General features: G+C 50.4%; 1 protein-coding gene across 1 annotated transcript; it reads left to right on the top strand.

Moving 5' to 3' along the window:
- Positions 1-8,374: 8,374 nt before the first annotated feature.
- On the top strand, positions 8,375-16,616 carry SLC22A6 (solute carrier family 22 member 6). The gene is made up of 10 exons (XM_054439162.2): positions 8,375-9,020; positions 9,276-9,379; positions 9,630-9,784; positions 11,303-11,471; positions 11,930-12,053; positions 12,213-12,328; positions 13,364-13,578; positions 13,716-13,824; positions 15,825-16,028; positions 16,331-16,616. The coding sequence occupies exons 1-10, from the start codon at positions 8,652-8,654 to the stop codon at positions 16,416-16,418; spliced, it is 1,653 nt and encodes a 550-aa protein (XP_054295137.1). The 5' UTR covers positions 8,375-8,651; the 3' UTR covers positions 16,419-16,616.
- The last annotated feature ends 3,307 nt before the right edge of the window (positions 16,617-19,923 follow it).

The following is a 19,923-nucleotide window of genomic DNA, read 5'->3' on the forward strand; positions in this document are numbered from 1 at the left end:
CATCTGTCCATCCACACTTCATGTACGACAGGCCTGTGTACAGGCAGCACAGGTACATGCAAGCTGGACTGACGTGAACATGAGCAAGCACATGTGAGTGCTCTGAGGTGTGTACACCACACCTGTGCATGAAAATACATGTGTGTGTCTACATGTCCCAGCATGCATGTGAGCAGATGACTGACCAAGCCCAGAGTGGCTGCAGACAGAAGCCAGAGCCCCTCCAATCCTGATTCCTTTCCCCTGATCACCCCAAATCTCTGATCTATGTCTCAGCCCCATGCCCAGCAGATAGTTTTTCTCGTGTTAACTGAGAAAAACGCAATGGTAGCTGACCGCTGTCAATATCTGCTGCCATGTTCCCAGTTCCCTCCAGCTGCAGCAGAACAGCCAATCCCTCCACCAGCAGCCATCCCTTTCTCTCTGGGGTCTCTGCCCACTCCCTCTGTCTTGGCTGCTGCCCATCACCAGTTAAGCAAGCTTAGGCTTCTCCCAACTTAACAAAAATCAAAACAAACACATGCCAGGATGTTGTATCTCCTTCCAAGGGCCACACTGGCTCTTTCTCCCCTTTGAAGCCAGACTTCATAAAGGAGCTATCTGCCTCCCCTGTATCCAACTTCTAGCCTCATACATCTCCCCCACTGCACTCCAGCTCCTACCCCTTCCCTCCCTGGAACTGCTTTCACCAAGGACGCTCATCCCCTCCCTGTGCTGAATCCATAAGTCACTCTTCAGCCCTCCTCTTACTGGCCTTTCGGCAGATTTGGTCCTACTGGTCACTCTCTTCTTCCTTAGTTTCTGAGAGGCCACGTGTTTGCAGCTCCCTCCCACACACTGGCTACTCCTTCTCAGGCCCCTCTGGGGTATTCTATAAATGCTGGAGTGTTCACTTTGCCTATCCTGCCCCCACCCCTTTTCTAAGGATCTGCATCCCCAGAATCTGCCAACTGAAGAGTTCCATGACCTGCCATCTCTGGTGGTGACCAGCTAGACCAGAGGACACTCCAGATCCAAATCTCATTTATCACAAGGGCACTCCAGATCCAAATCTCATTCATCACATACTCTCTCCTGGGCTAGGATTTGAGGTCTTAGAGGTTCTTATCCATCTCTTCGTCCTTGCCCTGGGAAGGCAAGTTAGCATGAGGCTAGGCTGGCCCAGATGCAGAGAGAGCAGAGAAAGCCAGTTGCAGCAAGGGAATAAGGCAGATGCACAGAGAAAAAGAGAACAAGAGACCACATGGGTCCAGATAAAAAGAGCTGGTGAGGTGACTTCCATTGGTTCTTAATGAATTCCAGGTCTTGGTTCTCATCGGCCCTGGATGCACTTCTTACCCTGGGGTTCTATTAAATATCCCTGAATTCTCCAAATAAATTCCCCTTTCTGTTTAAGCTAACTTGATGGGCTGCTCCTTGTAACCAAACAGCTCCAAAAGCAGCTCCTCTCGCTCTATCATCTCTTCAACACTGATGTGCCCCAGGAATCTTTCCTAGGAACTCTTCCTGTAACATTCTTCCCCAGCACTGTCCAGTGGAAATAGAAAGCAAGCCACATATGTAACTCCAAATCATCTAGTAGCCATTTTTAAAAAGCTAAAAGATGGAAATCGTCATTCTCAGTAAACTATCGCAAGAACAAAAAACCAAACACCGCATATTCTCACTCATATGTGGGAATTGAACAATGAGAACACACGGACACAGGAAGGGGAACATCACACTTTGGGGACTGTTGTGGGGTGGGGGAGGGGGGAGGGATAGCATTGGGAGATATACCTAATGCTAGATGACGAGTTAGTGGGTGCAGCGCACCAGCATGGCACATGTATACATATGTAACTTACCTGCACATTGCGCACATGTACCATAAAACCTAAAGTATAATAATAATAATAATAATAAATAAAATTTTAAAAAGCTAAAAGAAAACAGGTGAAATTAATTTTGAATATATTATGTACATAATATAATAATATTTGACCCAATATATTCAAATATTGCATTTCAGGATTAATCAATATTAACATTATTAATTAGATATTTTATAACCTTAAATTCAGACTAAGTCTTCAAATTCTGGTGTGTATGTTCCACTAGCAGCATATTTCAGTTTGGACTAGCTCAATTCAAGCACTCAGTAGTGGCCACTGGCTACTTGGACAACTCAGATATACTGCAGGGCTTTAATTATCAGCCACAGAGCTAATTACTCTCAAATCTGTATTTAGATATTTGAGAGACAGCTTAATAAATGTGAAAGGGATGGTATTGTACCCCTGCGTCAACCTTCTGGTGACTTCCCACTGGGATAAAATCTAAAGTCTTTCACAAGGCCTGCCATGACCAGGCCCAACCTGCCTCAACAGCTTTGGTTTTTAACACTCTCTACCTTGTACCCAGAAATCCAGCCTCAACTGATTTTTTTCAGATCCTAGACTGCCCCTGCTCTTCACCATGCCCAGCACTTGGCTTCTCCCCATCCAACTCCACAGCACTTGGCTCACGCCAACCCATCCTTAAGGCCTAGCTTGGATGGATTCCTCTGAAAAGCCTTCTGTGACTGCCCGCCCCCCCCACCCGCCACACTGCCCTAGAGCCTGGGTTGGGCACCCTGCTTATCAGACAATGAACTGTGATCACAGTTGTGTCTTAGTGGGTGTTTCCCTGGAAGCAGACTCCAAGACAAGAATTTGAGTCCAAGTACCATAGATTATTTGGCAGGAGATCCTAGAAAGCATAAGTAGGGGAGTTAGGCGGTAAGTCAGGGAAGAGAATCAAGAGGCAAGAGGAAAGAGAATGAGAAGGGAAGAAGGGTCTCCCATTCCAGCCCATCTGTCACCCAGCCATGTGGGAAGCTGCTGGGACTGGCCATTTATGATCATGTTGGATGCAGGACTCCCCCCTTGCCAACCTGTAGATAACCTGGGGCTGGCACCTAGGACCAGCCTTGTGCTACACTGCCCCCTGAGATCTGGCCCTTATGCTGAGAGTGCAATGGGGTTGGACGGGGAGAAGCCACCTAGTTTCTATCTTGGAACCTGGTTTCTACCTATAGAGTTTCTACTGTGGAGCCTAGGATCAGGTGACAACAGAGCCAGCAATGCCTCCCCTTGGTTTGACTGGGTCTCAACCTGGAGGGAGAAGGACTAGGCTCAGGGAGGAATACTGACCCCACCATGCCCCCATCTTTCAGTTGTCCGGAATTCTGAGTGGCTGCCAGGATGTCCTGGCCATGACTATTCCTGTGCTGCTTCAGGGTGCTTATTGCAAGGACACGCATGAAGGAAAGACACCCAGGAAAATGCTTTCCAGGTACATGGTCAGGACTCATGGTGAACTGAGATGTTGGTCAGGACAAACTGGCCACTCACAAGACCCATTCTTTTTGCAATCCCCAAATCCCCATTCTGGATTCTTCCTTCTCTCCATTGCTGCTTATTCCTCTACAACCCCAGCTCTGCTTGCTTTTTCTACTCCCTCCCTTCTGTCTCTAAGCAGGGACTCCACCTGGCTCGGTGCATGGAGATCCAATATGGAGCACCACTTTTGGGCAGAGTCCTCATGTTGCGTCAACTCACAGGTCACTGGCCTCATGTCCAGCCTTTATATGGAAGTCTTTGGATGAATTTCTAATTTCTCCACCATCCATCAGCCAGGATAGTCAGGCCACAAGGCACAAAGCTCACAGTGTATCTCAGAATTCCTTACTCAGAATGTTGCAAGGGGCCTGGCAGACACTTGGAATCTGCTGGATGAATTTCTAATTTCTGCACCATCCATCAGCCAGGATAGTCAGGCCACAAGGCACAAAGCTCACAGTGTATCTCAGAATTCCTTACTCAGAATGTTGCGAGGGGCCTGGCAGACACTTGGAATCTGCTGGACTCCTCCCCAAGTCAATCATTTCAAACCCATGCTTAGGACATGTAATCTAAGTAACAGTGTTTTATATGATCTGTAAATTATGTATTTGAAAAATCTCACAAAAGAATAAAAACAAAAATCACAGGTAGTCCCACACTTTAAATCCAAATTATAAAATGAAATAAAGTTATACAAAATCAGGACTTATCCCAGAAAATCTGGGATATATGACGGCTGCTGGCATGGTAGGAAGAACAATGGAGTCCAAAGAGTTGAGTTCCAGACTTGTTTGCTGTGTGATCATGGACAAATCCTTTGCCTGCTCTGGGCCTTGGTCTCCTTATGTGTACAATGAGACATTTTTACCTGAGTGATGGCATTCAACTTAGATGGCATGTGGTTCTGTGGTTCTGGGCCAATCAGAGATTCCCATATTTGACCCTTTCTCAGTGAGCATGACCAGAATTTAAGTCTACATTCCAGTCAGCACAAGGAAGTCCCATTGTGAGGTTTTAGTGGCCCAGAAGGCTCCCCTAAGGGACAGTTCCTGGCTCTGAAAATCACTTGCTACGAGAGTATGCCCATCCAGAAACTCCCCATGAGCCAGGAGGCTGCTGGGGAATCCCTTGCCACTCAGATGATCCCAGGACCCAAACACAATTCCAGGCCCAGAGTCTGCAATGGAGTCTTTTCTAGACTCAGCCAGGCTCAGAGCTCATCAGGCAGTCAGGAGAGAGCTCTTCTCCAACATGGGGTTGGCACAGGCTTAGAGAGGGAGGGTGCTTGTAGGGGCCCACCATCTCCCGCTGCCCTCAGCACTCCGCCCACTCCCCCATGAGGGCACCAGGTCCTGGCAGGAGACTGACCCCGCAGTCCCCAAGCTGTTTGTCCAGCTGTCCTCGCATCCCCAGACCACAGGACTCTTAATGTATCTTGGCCTGGAGAATGTTGTCAGGCATCTGGACACCCACTGGGTCCCAGCCCAGAACCAACAACGGGTGGGAGGGGGAAGGCTGGGCTGAGTTACATACCTTTCTGGGCCTCCCCTTTTCTCTTTTGTACATATGAGCCCAGATAATTTCCAAAACCCTTTGGGCTGGGCAGTCTACACCTCAACAGCAGCAGTTAAGAACTCAGCTTTGAAGTTAGAATGGGTTTGAACCAATCAAAGATTCATGGATCTCAGAGTCCTGATGAATGATAAATACCCTTGCAGCTTCATGCACAAGGCTGTAGTTTCAATAAACTGCACAACATTAACAGGGCATCTCGACTTCTAACAAGAGAAGTTGGACATCAAACTACATCCCTTCAACAGCAAGACTTGGAGATTTCTTCCCAGAAGAATTGAGAAACATCCTTTCTTCTCATGACCCTTGGCATCGGCTAATTTGTATAGGGCCTGGAGTACTTTCTGTAAAATGATGGAACCCTAATCATCCGTCGTGTTTAGACACATGCCAAGAGAATGATGAAGCTAGGTGGGGGGCAGTCAGCAGGAGCCAGATTACCTAGAGGGATAGTTAGGGACCCAAAATGGAAACACACCATAAAGGGCAAGGAAGAGTCCAGCATGGTAAGCCAAGCTCAACAGTCAAATTAGGATATAGTGGAGAAGGGTGTTAGAGCAGACACAGGAAGATCAGTTTCCTGATTCAGCCACCCCAGTGGTGGAAGCGGCTGGGTGGGCCCAGGCTGGGAAAGAGCTGCAGGTCTTTGGAGGCCAGGCTATCCAGCTGTCCTCCAGCAGAACAAGGAGGAGGAAAATGTCTCTTCCTTGCCTTCCAAAACATTTTCTTCACTCAAATGAGATCCTGGGGGTTCTTGGAAATATTTTGATAGGAGTCATCTTTCCTTGGCCAAGCAGGTATAATTACTACACACACAAACTCTGCAACATCTTTTTTTTTTTCATTTGTAATGGAGTCTCGCTCTGTCGCCCAGGCTGGAGTGCAGTGGCGTGATCTTGGCTCACTGCAACCTCCACCTCCCAGGTTCAAGCAATTCTCCTGCCTCAGCCTCTTGGAGCAGCCGGGATTACAGGCGCACACCACCTAATTTTTGTATTTTTAGTACAGACGAGATTTCACCATGTTAGTCAGGACGGTCTCGAACTCCAGACCTTGTGATATGCCTGCCTCAGCCTCCCAAAGTGCTGGGATTACAGGCATGAGCCAGCGCGCCCAGCCTGCAACATATTTTAAGGTAGCGTTTCTCAATCTCAGCACCACTGACATTTGGGGGTCTAGATAATTCTTCATTGTGGGGGCTTGTCCTGTGCATTGCAGGATATTCAGCAGCATCCCTAACCTCTACCCTCTAAAAGCCAGTAGCACCACCACCATCCCAAGTCGTGACAACCAAAAATATCTCCAGACATTGCCAAGTGTCCCCGGGGGGCAAAATCACCGCCAGTCAAAAATCACTGTTCTTAGGATAAGATATAGTTAGGCACATTTTCTTTCTAAAATCAATGTGATAGTCTCACCTTTTCACCAGAAACAAATAAGAAAAGCCCGTAACCACTGAATTACAGGGCATCTGAGCTACTTTAAGCTTCTTACCTATATTAGTTCATTTAATGCTCCAAAAACTCAAGGCAGCCAACATAGCTATTATCCCCATCTTGCAAATGAGGACACTAAGGTACAGAGGAGTTTAGTCACTTGCCCCTGGTTCCACAGTCAGTAAGTGTGGAGTGAGGGTGTGGGTCCAAGTAGACTGACTCCAGAGTCCATGTTTTATATAATATGAATTGCATAAGTTAATAACAAGAAGCTGCCATCTACTCTCTCTCAGTGTCCTCAATCTGGGATCCAACCAACTGGATCCCATGGAAACCCATCCAATCAGAGCTCCACACTTCCCTGATCACATGTAACTCAGAAGCCAAAACTCTGGTGGAGGAATTCACGTGATTGTCTTAGAGTTGTGGCTAAAAACACAGTTTGTTCATGCTCATTGTTTTAAAAAATAACACTATGGCTGGGCGCAGTGGGTCACTCCTGTAGTCTCAGCCATTTGGAAGGCTGAGGCAGGTGGATTGCTTGAGCCCAGGAGTTCAAGACCAGCCTGGGCAACATGGCAAAACCATATCTCTTAAAAATAAATAAATAAATACATGTGTGCTGGTACACACATGTAGTTCTTCCTACTCAGGAGGCTGAACTGGGAAGATCATCTGAGCCCGGGGAGGTCAAGGCTGCAGTGTGCCAAGATTGTGCCACTGCACTCCAGGCTGGATGACAGAGTGAGACCCTATCTCAAAAATAAATTAAAGAGGCCAGGCATGGTGTCTCACACCTATAATCCCAGCACTTTGGGAGGCTGAGACGGGCAGATCACCTGAAATCAGGAGTTCGAGACCAGCCTGGCCAACATGGTGAAACCCCATCTCTACTAAAAATAACAAAAATTAGCCAGGCGTGGTAGCACATGCCCATAATCCCAGCTACTCGAGAGGCTGAGGCATGAGAATCACTTGAACCTGGGAGGCAGAGGTTGCAGTGAGCTGAGATTGCAGCATTGCACTACAGCCTGGGCAACAGAGTGAGACTGTGTCTCAAAAAGAAAGAAAAGAGAAGAGAAGAGAAGAGAGGAGAAGAGAGGAGTAGAGAGGAGGGGAGGGAAGGGAAGGTGACAAAGGAGGGGAGGGGAGGGGAGGGAAGAAGAGAAGAAAAGAAGAAAAGAAAAGGAGGGGAGGTGAGGGAGGGGAGGGGAGGGGAGGGGAGAAGAGAAGAAAACAAGAAAAGAAGAAAAAAGAAAAAAGACATTATGGATGGAAGACAATATGATTAAGGGAAAAATTTGACCCTTGGAAGGGTCAGAAGAATCACAAGAAGAATCACCCGACATTGTGTATGACGTTGGTCTTAGGTCCCACTCCAAGAGCAGCCTCTGACTTCTGTTGTTTCTTCCAAATGAACAAACCCATGGTTCTATAAGATGTGAGCTGTCCCCAGAAGAACAAAGACTGGGGTTGTCACATTTAGCAAATAAGGATACAGGGTGCCCAGTCAAATTTTCATTTCAAATCAATGAAGAATTGCTTAGTATAAGTATGTCCCATGCAATATTAGAGACATACTCATACTTTTAAAAACTCTTCATTGACCTAAAATGCAAATTTGACTGGGCACCCTGTAATTTCCCTGGCAACCCTTCCCAAAGGCAGACTATTTGGATCTCATCCACTAAAAAGGGCAGAAACTCCTCAAGAGGCCACCACACTTCCCAGAGCCCAGTCTCCTTCCTAAAAGGAAGACAAATAGGTCCAATAGATCCCACTCTGGCTCCCCCTGCCCCCAGATGCCCAGATGCCCCCCCAGTACACCCCTCTCCCCTCTCCTACTTCAGTCCCCCCTCTCCTGCCCTTTGTAACCACTTGGAGAAATTCCACTGACACAAGGAATCCTTGGAGGGTTAATCCTTCTGATACTAAGTCACACTTTAACTCATTGCCTCCAGGCCAAGGATTAAAAACTTCCCATGCAAGGGTCAGGTCTCCAGCAGACCCTGAAAGCTGAGCTGCCCTGACCCCCAAAGTGAGGAGAAGCTGCAAGGGAAAAGGGAGGGACAGATCAGGGAGACCGGGGAAGAAGGAGGAGCAGCCAAGGAGGCTGCTGTCCCCCCACAGAGCAGCTCGGACTCAGCTCCCGGAGCAACCCAGCTGCGGAGGCAACGGCAGTGCTGCTCCTCCAGCAAAGGACGGCAGGCAGCCAGAGAGACAGAGGTCCTGAGACTGGAAGGCCTCAGCCCCCAGCCGTTGGGCTGGGCCTGGTCCAATGGCCTTTAATGACCTCCTGCAGCAGGTGGGGGGTGTCGGCCGCTTCCAGCAGATCCAGGTCACCCTGGTGGTCCTCCCTCTGCTCCTGATGGCTTCTCACAACACCCTGCAGAACTTCACTGCTGCCATCCCTACCCACCACTGCCGCCCGCCTGCCGATGCCAACCTCAGCAAGAATGGCGGGCTGGAGGTCTGGCTGCCCCGGGACAGGAAGGGGCAGCCTGAGTCCTGCCTCCGCTTCACCTCCCCGCAGTGGGGACCGCCCTTTCCCAATGGCACAGAAGCCAATGGCACAGGGGCCACAGAGCCCTGCACCGATGGCTGGATCTATGACAACAGCACCTTCCCATCTACCATCGTGACTGAGGTGAGCACCTGGGGCTCCCAATCCAGGGGCCAAGATGGGAAGATGGGGGCCTTTGTTAAAAAAAAAATGTACATGGAGAAATTAACTGCTGAGTTAAAAAAGAAAAACGCTCTCAGCTGTCAGGACCAGAGAGGCAAAGGGCAAAGTGCCGGAGAAAGAGGGTGACATGGAACCCAGAGGACCAGCTGAAGGGGGGGAAGGGGATTCTCTGAAGCCAGGCTCATCTCTGCCTGACCCTTGCTCCTCTCCCCACAGTGGGACCTCGTGTGCTCTCACAGGGCCTTACGCCAGCTGGCCCAGTCCTTGTACATGGTGGGGGTGCTGCTCGGAGCCATGGTGTTCGGCTACCTTGCAGACAGGTCAGTCCTGGGTAGGGTCAAAGGGCTGGGCTGGGATTAGGGGCTCAGCTGGGCTCAGGGTGTCTAGGTGGGAGCTTGGCATTGCCAGCCGGGGCTGGTTTGAGGATCTACAGCACCAGCCTCATAATACTTCAGAGGTCCTCAAAAGACCCCAGCCCAGGCATCATCCAGGGCGAGCCCTCCTCTCCTGGCTCAGCCTGACCCCCATCAGTCTCCAGGGCCCTGCTACAGGTCTCCCCTCCTCCCACAGGCTAGGCCGCCGGAAGGTACTGATCTTGAACTACCTGCAAACAGCTGTGTCAGGGACCTGCACAGCCTTCGCACCCAACTTCTCCATCTACTGCGCCTTCCGGCTTCTCTCGGGCATGTCTCTGGCTGGCATCTCCCTCAACTGCATGACACTGAGTGAGAGATGCTTACCGGCCCACTCCCCGCCGGCCACTCAGCCCAGCAACCCCTTTCCAGCCTCCCCTCCCAGCCTGCCCCTCCTGAGCCCTGCCTGCCCTCCAGCCTCTCTCGGGTCTCACCTTCCTGCCAATAGAACAACCTTTTCTCAGGCTCATGCCACACTGTCCCCTCATTTAAAAACAGGATTGCGGGCCAGGCGCGGTGGCTCATGCCTGTAATCCCAGAACTTTGGGAGGCCAAGGTGGGCAGATCATGAAGTCAGGAGATGGAGACCATCCTGGCTAACACGGTGAAACCCCATCTCTACTAAAAATACAAAAAATTAGCCAGGTGTGGTGGTGGGCGCCTGTAGTCCCAGCTACTCGGGAGGCTGAGGCAGGAGAATGGCACGAACCTGGGAGGCGGAGCTTGCAGTGAGCGGAGATTGTGCCACTGCACTCCAGCCTGGGCAACAGAGCGAGACTCCATCTCAAAAAAAAAAAAAGCAGGATTGCAAACTCCATTGTTAGAGCCAGCAGATCATGTAAGAGGGCCAGGTGCAGGAGGCATTAGGGAATGGTGAGAACTGTATCCAAAGGAGAGACACCTTCATCCAGAGACACCACAGGCATGCAGCTGCTCCAGGCAGGAGATCCTAGGGCTGTCATAGCTTCCCCCTCCTCTTTGATTAATGTAAAATATCCCAGTTTTTTTTTCATGTTTGCAACTAACTCTAATAATAAACATAGGATGAGGCAGCATCATGCAGACAAGACACATTTGTGGACTGAGTGTGGTCTCTCCATGGGCCATTGATGTGCATCCTCTGATGGATCAACCCCCCTTTACCCCATGTTTCCCAAATGAACAATCCAAGGCCAAGAAGAAGGGAAAGGATTTACCTAAGGGCATTCCTCAACCACAGAAGGGAATCCAGGGATTTGGGATTCTCTGGACTAGAGGAATTAACCAGGACTGGGCTAGAGCCTGGGCAAGACACCTAAGAAATCCAACCCCCAAGTCCAGCCTAAGTATCCAAGTCCCTGTCCCAGCAGCCCAATGGGGAGCCCAACTGGACAGGAGGTAGGCCTCTCCAGACCACACCAGAGAGGTGGTCCCACTCCTACTTCAAGACTCCAGGACGGAGAAAAGCCACTGCCTCCTCCAAGATGCTCTGGCCAGTGAGAGTAGAATCTCATAGCTGAAGAAGACCAGAGGAATGGTTGCTGTTGAAGACAGACCGAGTGGCCAGAGGTGCTCTCAATGGAGAAGGAACTCTAGCCAGGAGAATAGGTTGAGGAGGAGCAGAAAAAAAAAAATCAAGAGTGTAGAGGGGGCAGTTCCCAGATATTCTGAACCCAGCTCCTCATCCATACCTCCACTGAAATTCCCCCACTCCCATCACCCTGGCACTCAACTTACTCAATGTATTTTCCACTGAGCCTTGGGACAGACCAAGGTTTGGATGGAGGGAGGGGTCTTTACTAACCCAGCAGCCCAGGTAGTTGCAGCACCCTGTCTTAACCCTCTTTCCAGATGTGGAGTGGATGCCCATCCACACACGGGCCTGCGTGGGCACCTTGATTGGCTATGTCTACAGCCTGGGCCAGTTCCTCCTGGCCGGTGTGGCCTACGCTGTGCCCCACTGGCGCCACCTGCAGCTACTGGTCTCTGCTCCTTTTTTTGCCTTCTTCATCTACTCCTGGTGCGTGGGGCCTAGGGTTGGAGGTGGTTGCCACAGGAGCCCAGAGGCTGCAAGAGACAGGACATCTCCCAGAGCTCAGCACACATCCCATCCCAAAAATGTAGAGAAGGTCAAATCCAGTCCAATGCCTCTGTGTGACAGATAGGGAAACCAAGGCTGTGGGGAGAAGGTTTTGCCCCAGGATATCCAATTCTCTGGCTTCCCCCACTCAGTTCTCCAGCCTGCCTGCTCTGCTCCCCCTACCAGCAACCAAGAGCTGAGCTTCTGGATTGGGGAATATGTCATTACCAAGCTGGGCACTGCCTCGTGGTCCTAGAGAGAGGGATTTGGCAAGACCCCTGGGTTCCCAACCTTAAATAAAATCCCATCGCAGGCCCCTAGAAAGCCCAGCCCCAGCCCCTCACCCAGCTGACTGGAACTGAAGCCATGCTGACACCCACCCCCACCCCCGCTCCCAGGTTCTTCATCGAGTCAGCCCGCTGGCACTCCTCCTCCGGGAGGCTGGACCTCACCCTGAGGGCCCTGCAGAGAGTCGCCCGGATCAATGGGAAGCGGGAAGAAGGAGCCAAGTTGAGTATGGAGGTGAGATCCCCTGAGACTTCCCATGATAACCTCCCAGGGCTTCACCCCCAAACCCCAAACCCAGGACCCAGGGCCTAGGGAACTCCTCTGAGTAAGGGATTAGGCTGAGAGGAGCTCCTTGGGAGGATCCCAGGCCCTGAGCTCTGCTGGTCCCAGCAGGTACTCCGGGCCAGTCTGCAGAAGGAGCTGACCATGGGCAAAGGCCAGGCATCGGCCATGGAGCTGCTGCGCTGCCCCACCCTCCGCCACCTCTTCCTCTGCCTCTCCATGCTGTGGTAGGCCCAGAAAGACAGACAGACTGAGACAAAAGGCTGGCTGGGGCGGGAGGAGACACAATGGGTGAAAGAGGCCAGAGAAGAGGGCAGGAAGGTCAGCAGACCTGCTGTGAGAAGCAGTAACCCCACACTAGGGATCATCCTTAGGAACCAGATGCCCCCCAGCCTCGACTCAGTCCCAGTCTCCGCATGGGACACCAGTCTCCCCATCTTGTCCTTTCACTAGCCCTGTTCCAATGTGGAGACACCTCATCAGGACCAGTGGGCTCCAGAGTCAATAGACTTTCATCATGAAGGCAGAGACCAGTCTGGTTTGCAAAATATTCATAGATTTTACTGGCCTGATGGTGCCTGCCAGAAACATAGGCACAGGCAACAAGATAACTAAAACTCATCTCCAAAGAACACTTTGGCCAAGAACGAAGAAAATCTTCCTTTCCCTTTGCAACACTCCCCATTATCCTTCCTTCCCATCACCATAGCAATCCCGTGACAGTTAAGGGAAACATAATCAGAAGGAACAATCCTGCCAATGAATTATTTGCTTCCAATTTGGGATTTATTCTCAGTCATGGGCTCTAGCCAATAATCTTGAGCTTCGTTTTTTGAGCTCTTGACATCTTAAAAAGCACAACACTCATCCCAGGACCATGGACAGGTCCCAGAAGGCTCTGTACTCTCCCAGCTGCCTTGGCCCTGAAGATGGCTTGGGTATGCACCTGCCCTCCTTCAGTCCAGCATCAATTGATAAGATGAGAACTAAACCTATGTAAATCCTACCCAGCAACTAAGTGAAAATTCCCCCAATTAACTGCAACCCTAGTTATCACAAGATTGGGAAATTTGGAGTATTAGAGGACTACCTCAATACTTAAACTCTGCAGTTTAATTATATGGTTAAATGAAGAAATATTAGCCAAGGCAGATTCCAGCTCCTTAAGCAGGGTACCCAATGCAGTTCCCCCACTGTTTTGAAAGAGTACCCCACTTTAAGCCTTCCTAACAAATTCCATACCCCTCTCTTCTGTCTGCTAGGTTTGCCACTAGCTTTGCATACTATGGGCTGGTCATGGACCTGCAGGGCTTTGGAGTCAGCATCTACCTAATCCAGGTGATCTTTGGTGCTGTGGACCTGCCTGCCAAGCTTGTGGGCTTCCTTGTCATCAACTCCCTGGGTCGCCGGCCTGCCCAGATGGCTGCACTGCTGCTGGCAGGCATCTGCATCCTGCTCAATGGGGTGATACCCCAGGGTGAGCACCCACGAGCACCTTGGCCCTTCTCCTCAGCCCCATCCCCACACATAACCCAACATCTCAGAAGGGAGGGGGCCAATTCCTCCTAGCCTCCACTCCCAAGCTCCTGCTATCCCCCCCTTCTTTCTTTCTAGACCAGTCCATTGTCCGAACCTCTCTTGCTGTGCTGGGGAAGGGTTGTCTGGCTGCCTCCTTCAACTGCATCTTCCTGTACACTGGGGAACTGTATCCCACAATGATCCGGTGAGTGGGAGCCTAATGGGAGAATGACAGGCTTTTCCTGGGGAAAGACATTCTTCTGTGCACAGGTCGGACCCCAAAGCTAAATCAAGTACATTCCAGCCCAAAGGCCCCTCCCAACACTCATCATTGCAAGGCACATAGTAGCCACTGAGTACACACCTCATGGCCTAGCTAACACAGGTGTTACTGTCCTCTAAGCCCTTATGGGACCCTAGAAGATCTCAAAAGTAGCCACCAACTGGGGCAGGGTAAGGAACCAAGAAGACACATCTCAGAGGCAACAAATTGAAGTCTTCCTTTAATCTCCAAAACCCAAATTAGAAGCTGCCACCAAATCTACATTCCATCTATAAACCAAGTGATATATCTGAAAGCAAAGACCACAAACATGAAAGCAACTTCCTATCTCAAGATTCACTCCTGATAATATCTCAGCAATAGGAATAAATATAGTATTGTTTATTTGAGTCCTAAGATGGGGGGCAGTATTTTTGCATTAAGAAACAAGAATGGGGGCCCTGCACGGTGGCTCATGCCTGTAATCCCAGCACCTTGGGAGGCCGAGGCAGGCGGATCACGAGGTCAGGAGATCGAGACCATCCTGGCTAACAGGTGAAACCCCATCTCTACTAAAAATACAAAAATTAGCTAGGCGTGGTGGCGGGCACCTGTAGTCCCAGCTACTTGGGAGGCTGAGGCAGGAGAATGGTGTGAACCCGGGAGGCGGAGCTTGCAGTGAGCCAAGATAGCGCCACTGCACTCCAGCCTGGGCAACAGAGCAAGACTCCGTCTCAAAAAACAAAAACAAAACAAAAAAAAAGAGATCAAGACCATCCTGCAAGACCATCCTGGCTAACCAACATGGTGAAACTCCATCTGTACTAAAAATACAAAAATTAGCTTGGCGTAGGGGCACACACCTGTAGTCCCAGCTACTCAGGAGGCTGAGGCAGGAGAATAGCTTGAACCCGGGAGGCGGAGGTTGCAGTAAGCTGACATCGCGCCACTGCACTCCAGCCCCAGCAAGAGAGCGAGACTCTGTCTCAAAAAATAAAAATAAAATAAATAAAATAAACAAGAATGGGATGCAAAATTTACATGAGATAACAAAGAAATGTCAGGCTTCCCTGGGCTACTTGGAGTGCGCCTGTAAGGTCTACAAAGTGGAACCCTGAGGGTCATGGTCCTGTGCTCTTACCAGATTTCAGATGAAAGAGCAATAATTCGAAGCACTATGTACCAGGCAGTGTCTTAAACTTTTCACAAATATTAATTCATTTAATCTGCATAACAAGCCATTGTGGTAGGCACTATCATTATTCCCATTTACAAACGTGAAAGCTGAGGCAAAGAGAGGTTAAGTGACTTCTCCAAGATCACACAGCTAACAAATGGTGAAGCATGCATTTGAATCCCAAGCAGTATGTCTCCTGAGTCAATGTTTTTAACCTCTTCTCTCATGAAGAATGTTCTTAACATGCAGATTCCAGCTCCCTCCCCCTAGGGATTCTAATCCAATAGGTGTATGTTGGCTTGTTGCAACTATAACACAATTCCTCCAGGTGATCTGAGAACCATAGGTGTAACACAACTGAATCATTTTACAGCTGCAGAAACTGAAGCCCAGGGAGGGAAAGGGGTTTGCCCAAAGTCACACAGCAAGTTAAAGGCAGAGCCAAAATTCAACCTTAAGTCTCCTTATTCTCTGGCCAGAACCCTTTCCAACTTCTCTTTTTCAAAAGATCACCAACAGCTGTGGTGGGGGAGGACAATTTGAGCCCAGGAGTTTAAGACCAGCCCTGGTAACATAGAGATCGTATCTCTACAAAAAAAAAAAAAAAAAAAAAAAGCCAAATTGGTTTGCTAATCAAATGGGGAACAGAGGAGGTACCGGGAGTGTCCTGGGGGCTGAGCCTGAGCTGCCACCCTCCAAATGGGACCAGCATGTGGGCATTCATGCCGGAACTCTAACCAACACCCATCTGCTGCGGGCCCTGCAGGCAGACAGGCATGGGAATGGGCAGCACCATGGCCCGAGTGGGCAGCATCGTGAGCCCACTGGTGAGCATGACTGCCGAGCTCTACCCCTCCATGCCTCTCTTCATCTACGGTGCTGTTCCCGTGGCCGCCAGTGCTGTCACTGTCCTCCTGCCAGAGACCCTGGGCCAGCCACTGCCGGACACGGTGCAGGACCTGGAGAGCAGGTGGGCCCCCACTCAGAAAGAAGCAGGGATATATCCCAGGTCACACATGCAGGGTGGGGTGGCATTGAGACTCAAGCCCAGGCTTCCTCTTCTAGCCCAAAGCTCTGTGTCCCTTTGTCCCCAATTGCCTGAGCTTCTCCTAGAATCCTTCCTGGGGATCCCAGCTCCAGGGAGCAGTAGGTATTTGGGGCAGAAAGCAGGTGTCCAGGCACAGCTGAGCGGAGACCCCCTGGGAGCCTCCATATCCCGGCCCTGGCCTGGAGGCTGCATACCCAGAGTGCCATTCTTCTGCCGCCCTGCAGGAAAGGGAAACAGACGCGACAGCAACAAGAGCACCAGAAGTATATGGTCCCACTGCAGGCCTCAGCACAAGAGAAGAATGGACTCTGAGGACTGAGAAGGGGCCTTACAGAACCCTAAAGGGAGGGAAGGTCCTACAGGTCTCCGGCCACCCACACAAGGAGGAGGAAGAGGAAATGGTGACCCAAGTGTGGGGGCTGTGGTTCAGGAAAGCACCTTCCCAGGGGTCCACCTCCCTTTATAGACCCCACCAGAACCACATCATTAAAAGGTTTGACTGTGCACCATCTCTCCGTGTCTCTCGTCTCAAATGGAATGGCCACTCCATTTTAGTCAGCTTCCAGCCCAAGAGGCCATACAGTCCCCTCACACCCACTCCATCCCCAGGACTTTACAAACCATCCCAGAAAATTAGAAAAGACTCTTGCCTTTGCCCCTCTCTATCCCTCCCTCTTCCCTCCCCCATCCTCTAACCTATTCAAATATTTCTGTGAGATTTAGCTAAATATCTAATGCTCCTCCCTTCCCTGTCAGGCTAGAAACTGACAAGGGCTGAAATGACAGGCTGAAATGAAAGCAGCCAATCAGAGGCTTTATTTCAAGCTCCTCCCACTCTGTGAGAGCGGGTGGGAACCTCTGACAGCAAAGGAGAAGAAAAAGGACAACAGCTGACGAGGTGTGGTGGCTCACACCTGTAATCCCAGCATGTTGGGAGGCCGAGGCGGGTGGATCACTTGAGCCAGGAGTTCAAAACCAGCCTGTGCAACATAGCGAGATGCTGCCTCTATTTAAAAAAAATAAATAAATAAGACAACAGCTGTGACTTCAGGATGTTGGCCCTTTTGCAGCATGGTCAGGATGATGGAATCTCTAGATTCCAGCAGGGTCTGGACTCAAAACCCACTCTAGATTAGCCTGCTAGCTAACCTAATCCTGCCTGCTGCACTATCTGAGCTCTCTTGGTAGTTCTGCCTCCTGTGGGCTCTGGGCTGGTGGAGGGAAGAGAAGAGGGAAGGGGGAGTGGGGAACATAGCCAGTGAGACCCAGCACTGAGTGGTAAGTATGTGCCAGGCACTGTCCTAAGCCATTTGCCTATATTAACTCATTTACTTCTCCCGGTAACCCTTGGAGATTACTACAATTATTCCCTATTTTACAGATATGAAAATCAAGACACAGAGAGGTTAAGTAACCTGTCCAGTTCACACAGCTGGTAAATTGTGGAGTCAGGATTAGAATCCAGACAATCTGGCACCAGGATATGTGTGCCTGACCCCTCTGCTGCCAGGAGCTGTGAGGCACTGAAACTTTAGCCTCTTTCACCCCCAGGACCCAGCTTCTCCTCCTTCCTTCTGGGCTGAAAAGAAAACGATGAGAAGGGGAGAAAGGGAGATGATCATGGGAGGAACCACGTGAAAGGAGTTGGGGGGAAGGCAATTTAAAGGTTACAGTCAGGAAAAGACCAGGATGTCCAGCATCTGTGTCCTCAAAGCAGCTCACTTCAGGGAAGCCTGGGGCAGCCCGAGAAGGGCAGCCCAAGAAATGCAGCCCTGTTCACACCTACAGGTGGCAGGAGTGAGGCCTGCTGCACCCTGCCATAAATGCTCGCTGGCACACTGCCTGGAACCGTATCCCCAGCAGCCAACCTGGCCCCCGAGCCAGCCCCTTATCTCCCGGGGGAAAGTCCACATTCATTCCTTGAGCTGTACACACTGCCTGCCAGGTGGGACCCCAGGGGCTCGGGTTGACTTAGGGTAATCTGGAAAGAGGGGTTGGCCTGAAGATCCCCTGAAAAAAAACACACGGCCCAGGGAGAGCTCACAGCAACTCAGACAACAGGACTCTCAGGGCAAATCTGGGCACAGCAGAAATCACCACAACCCACCTCACCTCCTGGAACATCTGGAGCCTTGGTGTTCCCCCTTGGTGCTGAAACTCCTCATGCTCCCATTGGTTGCTTGAGGGTTACCAGTCCCACTCATCCTGCAGTTTCTCAGGCAGCACTGCCCTCATGGCTGACCCTCGTGGAGTGTCTGGACTGAGACTGGGAGTCGGAACACATGGATTTAACCCTGCTTCTGCAGATCCAGGGTTTTGAGACCAGTGACTTGGCCTACCACTGGCTCCAGACCCTGCCAGTAACTCTGACATGCCCTGGTTCCTCCTGCAAGTCTCTCATCTCTGTGCTCAGATCACCTGGTATCTGCAGATGCCTCAGCAAGGCTGCCCAGAGCCAGCTGTAGCCTGCCCCAGCTGCACCCCAACTGGTACAAGTCCTGGGTGCTGATTCAGCCAGCTCAGACCATTCACACAGAATCCATTCCCCCAGCTCCTGGCCTGAGACTTCCTATACTCATCCTGTGCCCTTGACAAAAGAGAACCCTACCTTCCTCCCACTTCTAAGTCACCAGTAAGTGACTTCTGACCTTGCCTCCCCAAGGAGTCAGCCCCAAACACAGGCTCAGATCCCATCCTCTAGCCTTGGCCCTGAGGCTGAGTTGGGACACTGTCATGCCCCACCAGAGTGGCCTCAGATGCTCTCCCCATTTTTTTTTTTTTTTTTTCTGAGACAGTGTCTTGCTCTGTTGCCCAGCCTGGAGTGCAGTGACACAATCTCAGCTCACTGCAACCTCCGCCTCCCGGGTTCAAGCAATTCTCGCTGCAATGTCAGCCTCCCAAGTAGCTGGGATTATAAACGCACACCACCACACCTGGCTAATTTTTCTATTTTTAGTAGAGACAGGGTTTCACCATGTTAGCCAGGCTGGTCTTGAACTCCTGCCCTCAAGTGATCCGTTCGCCTCAGCCTCCCAAAGTGCTGAGATTACAGGCATGAGCCACTGTGCCCGGCCTATCTCCAGTTTTGACCACAGGTCCTATCCTCAGCCAGCTTGGCAGGGCCTTGTAGCCACCCTCAGTTTCCTGGCCAGCTTGGCACACTCAGGAGGATCCTCAACTGCCTGGTCCTGTAGAGTGCTCACCAGAAGCCACATTCTCAGGGCTCCATGCCATCATCCCAGGTCCCACCTTGACAGCCCCAGTTTCACACCACTCCAAGCCCCTCCCTTAGGCTCTCCTCTCCCCTTTCCCAGGAGTTTGCATGACCCATTTGGGTCATGTATACAGCAGATGCCCAAATAGCTAAATTTCATATCATGTGGGAAGCTGAATAATGGTCCCCAAATATGCCCACATCCTAATCTCTGGAACCTGTACGTTACCTTACATGGTAAAAGGGATTCTGCAGTTGTGATTAAACTAAGGATTTTGAGATCGGGGGTGGGTTATCCTGGATTATCTGGGTGGACCCGATGTGGTCACAACAGTACTTATAAGAGAAAGGCAGGAGATCAGAGTGGGTAGTAGATGAGACAACAGAAGCAAGAGGGTGGAGTGAAGCAAGAAGGGACCAAAAAGAATTTTTAAAAAACACATTTAAGTCAAAACAGAGACCAGAAACCTCAATTCATTGAATAACTTATCATTCAAACCACTAAGTAAACGCATTTGGTGTTGTCAAAAAAAAAAAAAAAGAAGGAACCACCAGCCAAAGAATGCAAATGGCCTCTAAAAGGCAAGGAAATGGATTCTCCCC

The sequence above is a fragment of the Pongo pygmaeus genome, chromosome 9, assembly GCF_028885625.2.
Source record: "Pongo pygmaeus isolate AG05252 chromosome 9, NHGRI_mPonPyg2-v2.0_pri, whole genome shotgun sequence".
Lineage (NCBI taxonomy): Eukaryota > Metazoa > Chordata > Mammalia > Primates > Hominidae > Pongo > Pongo pygmaeus.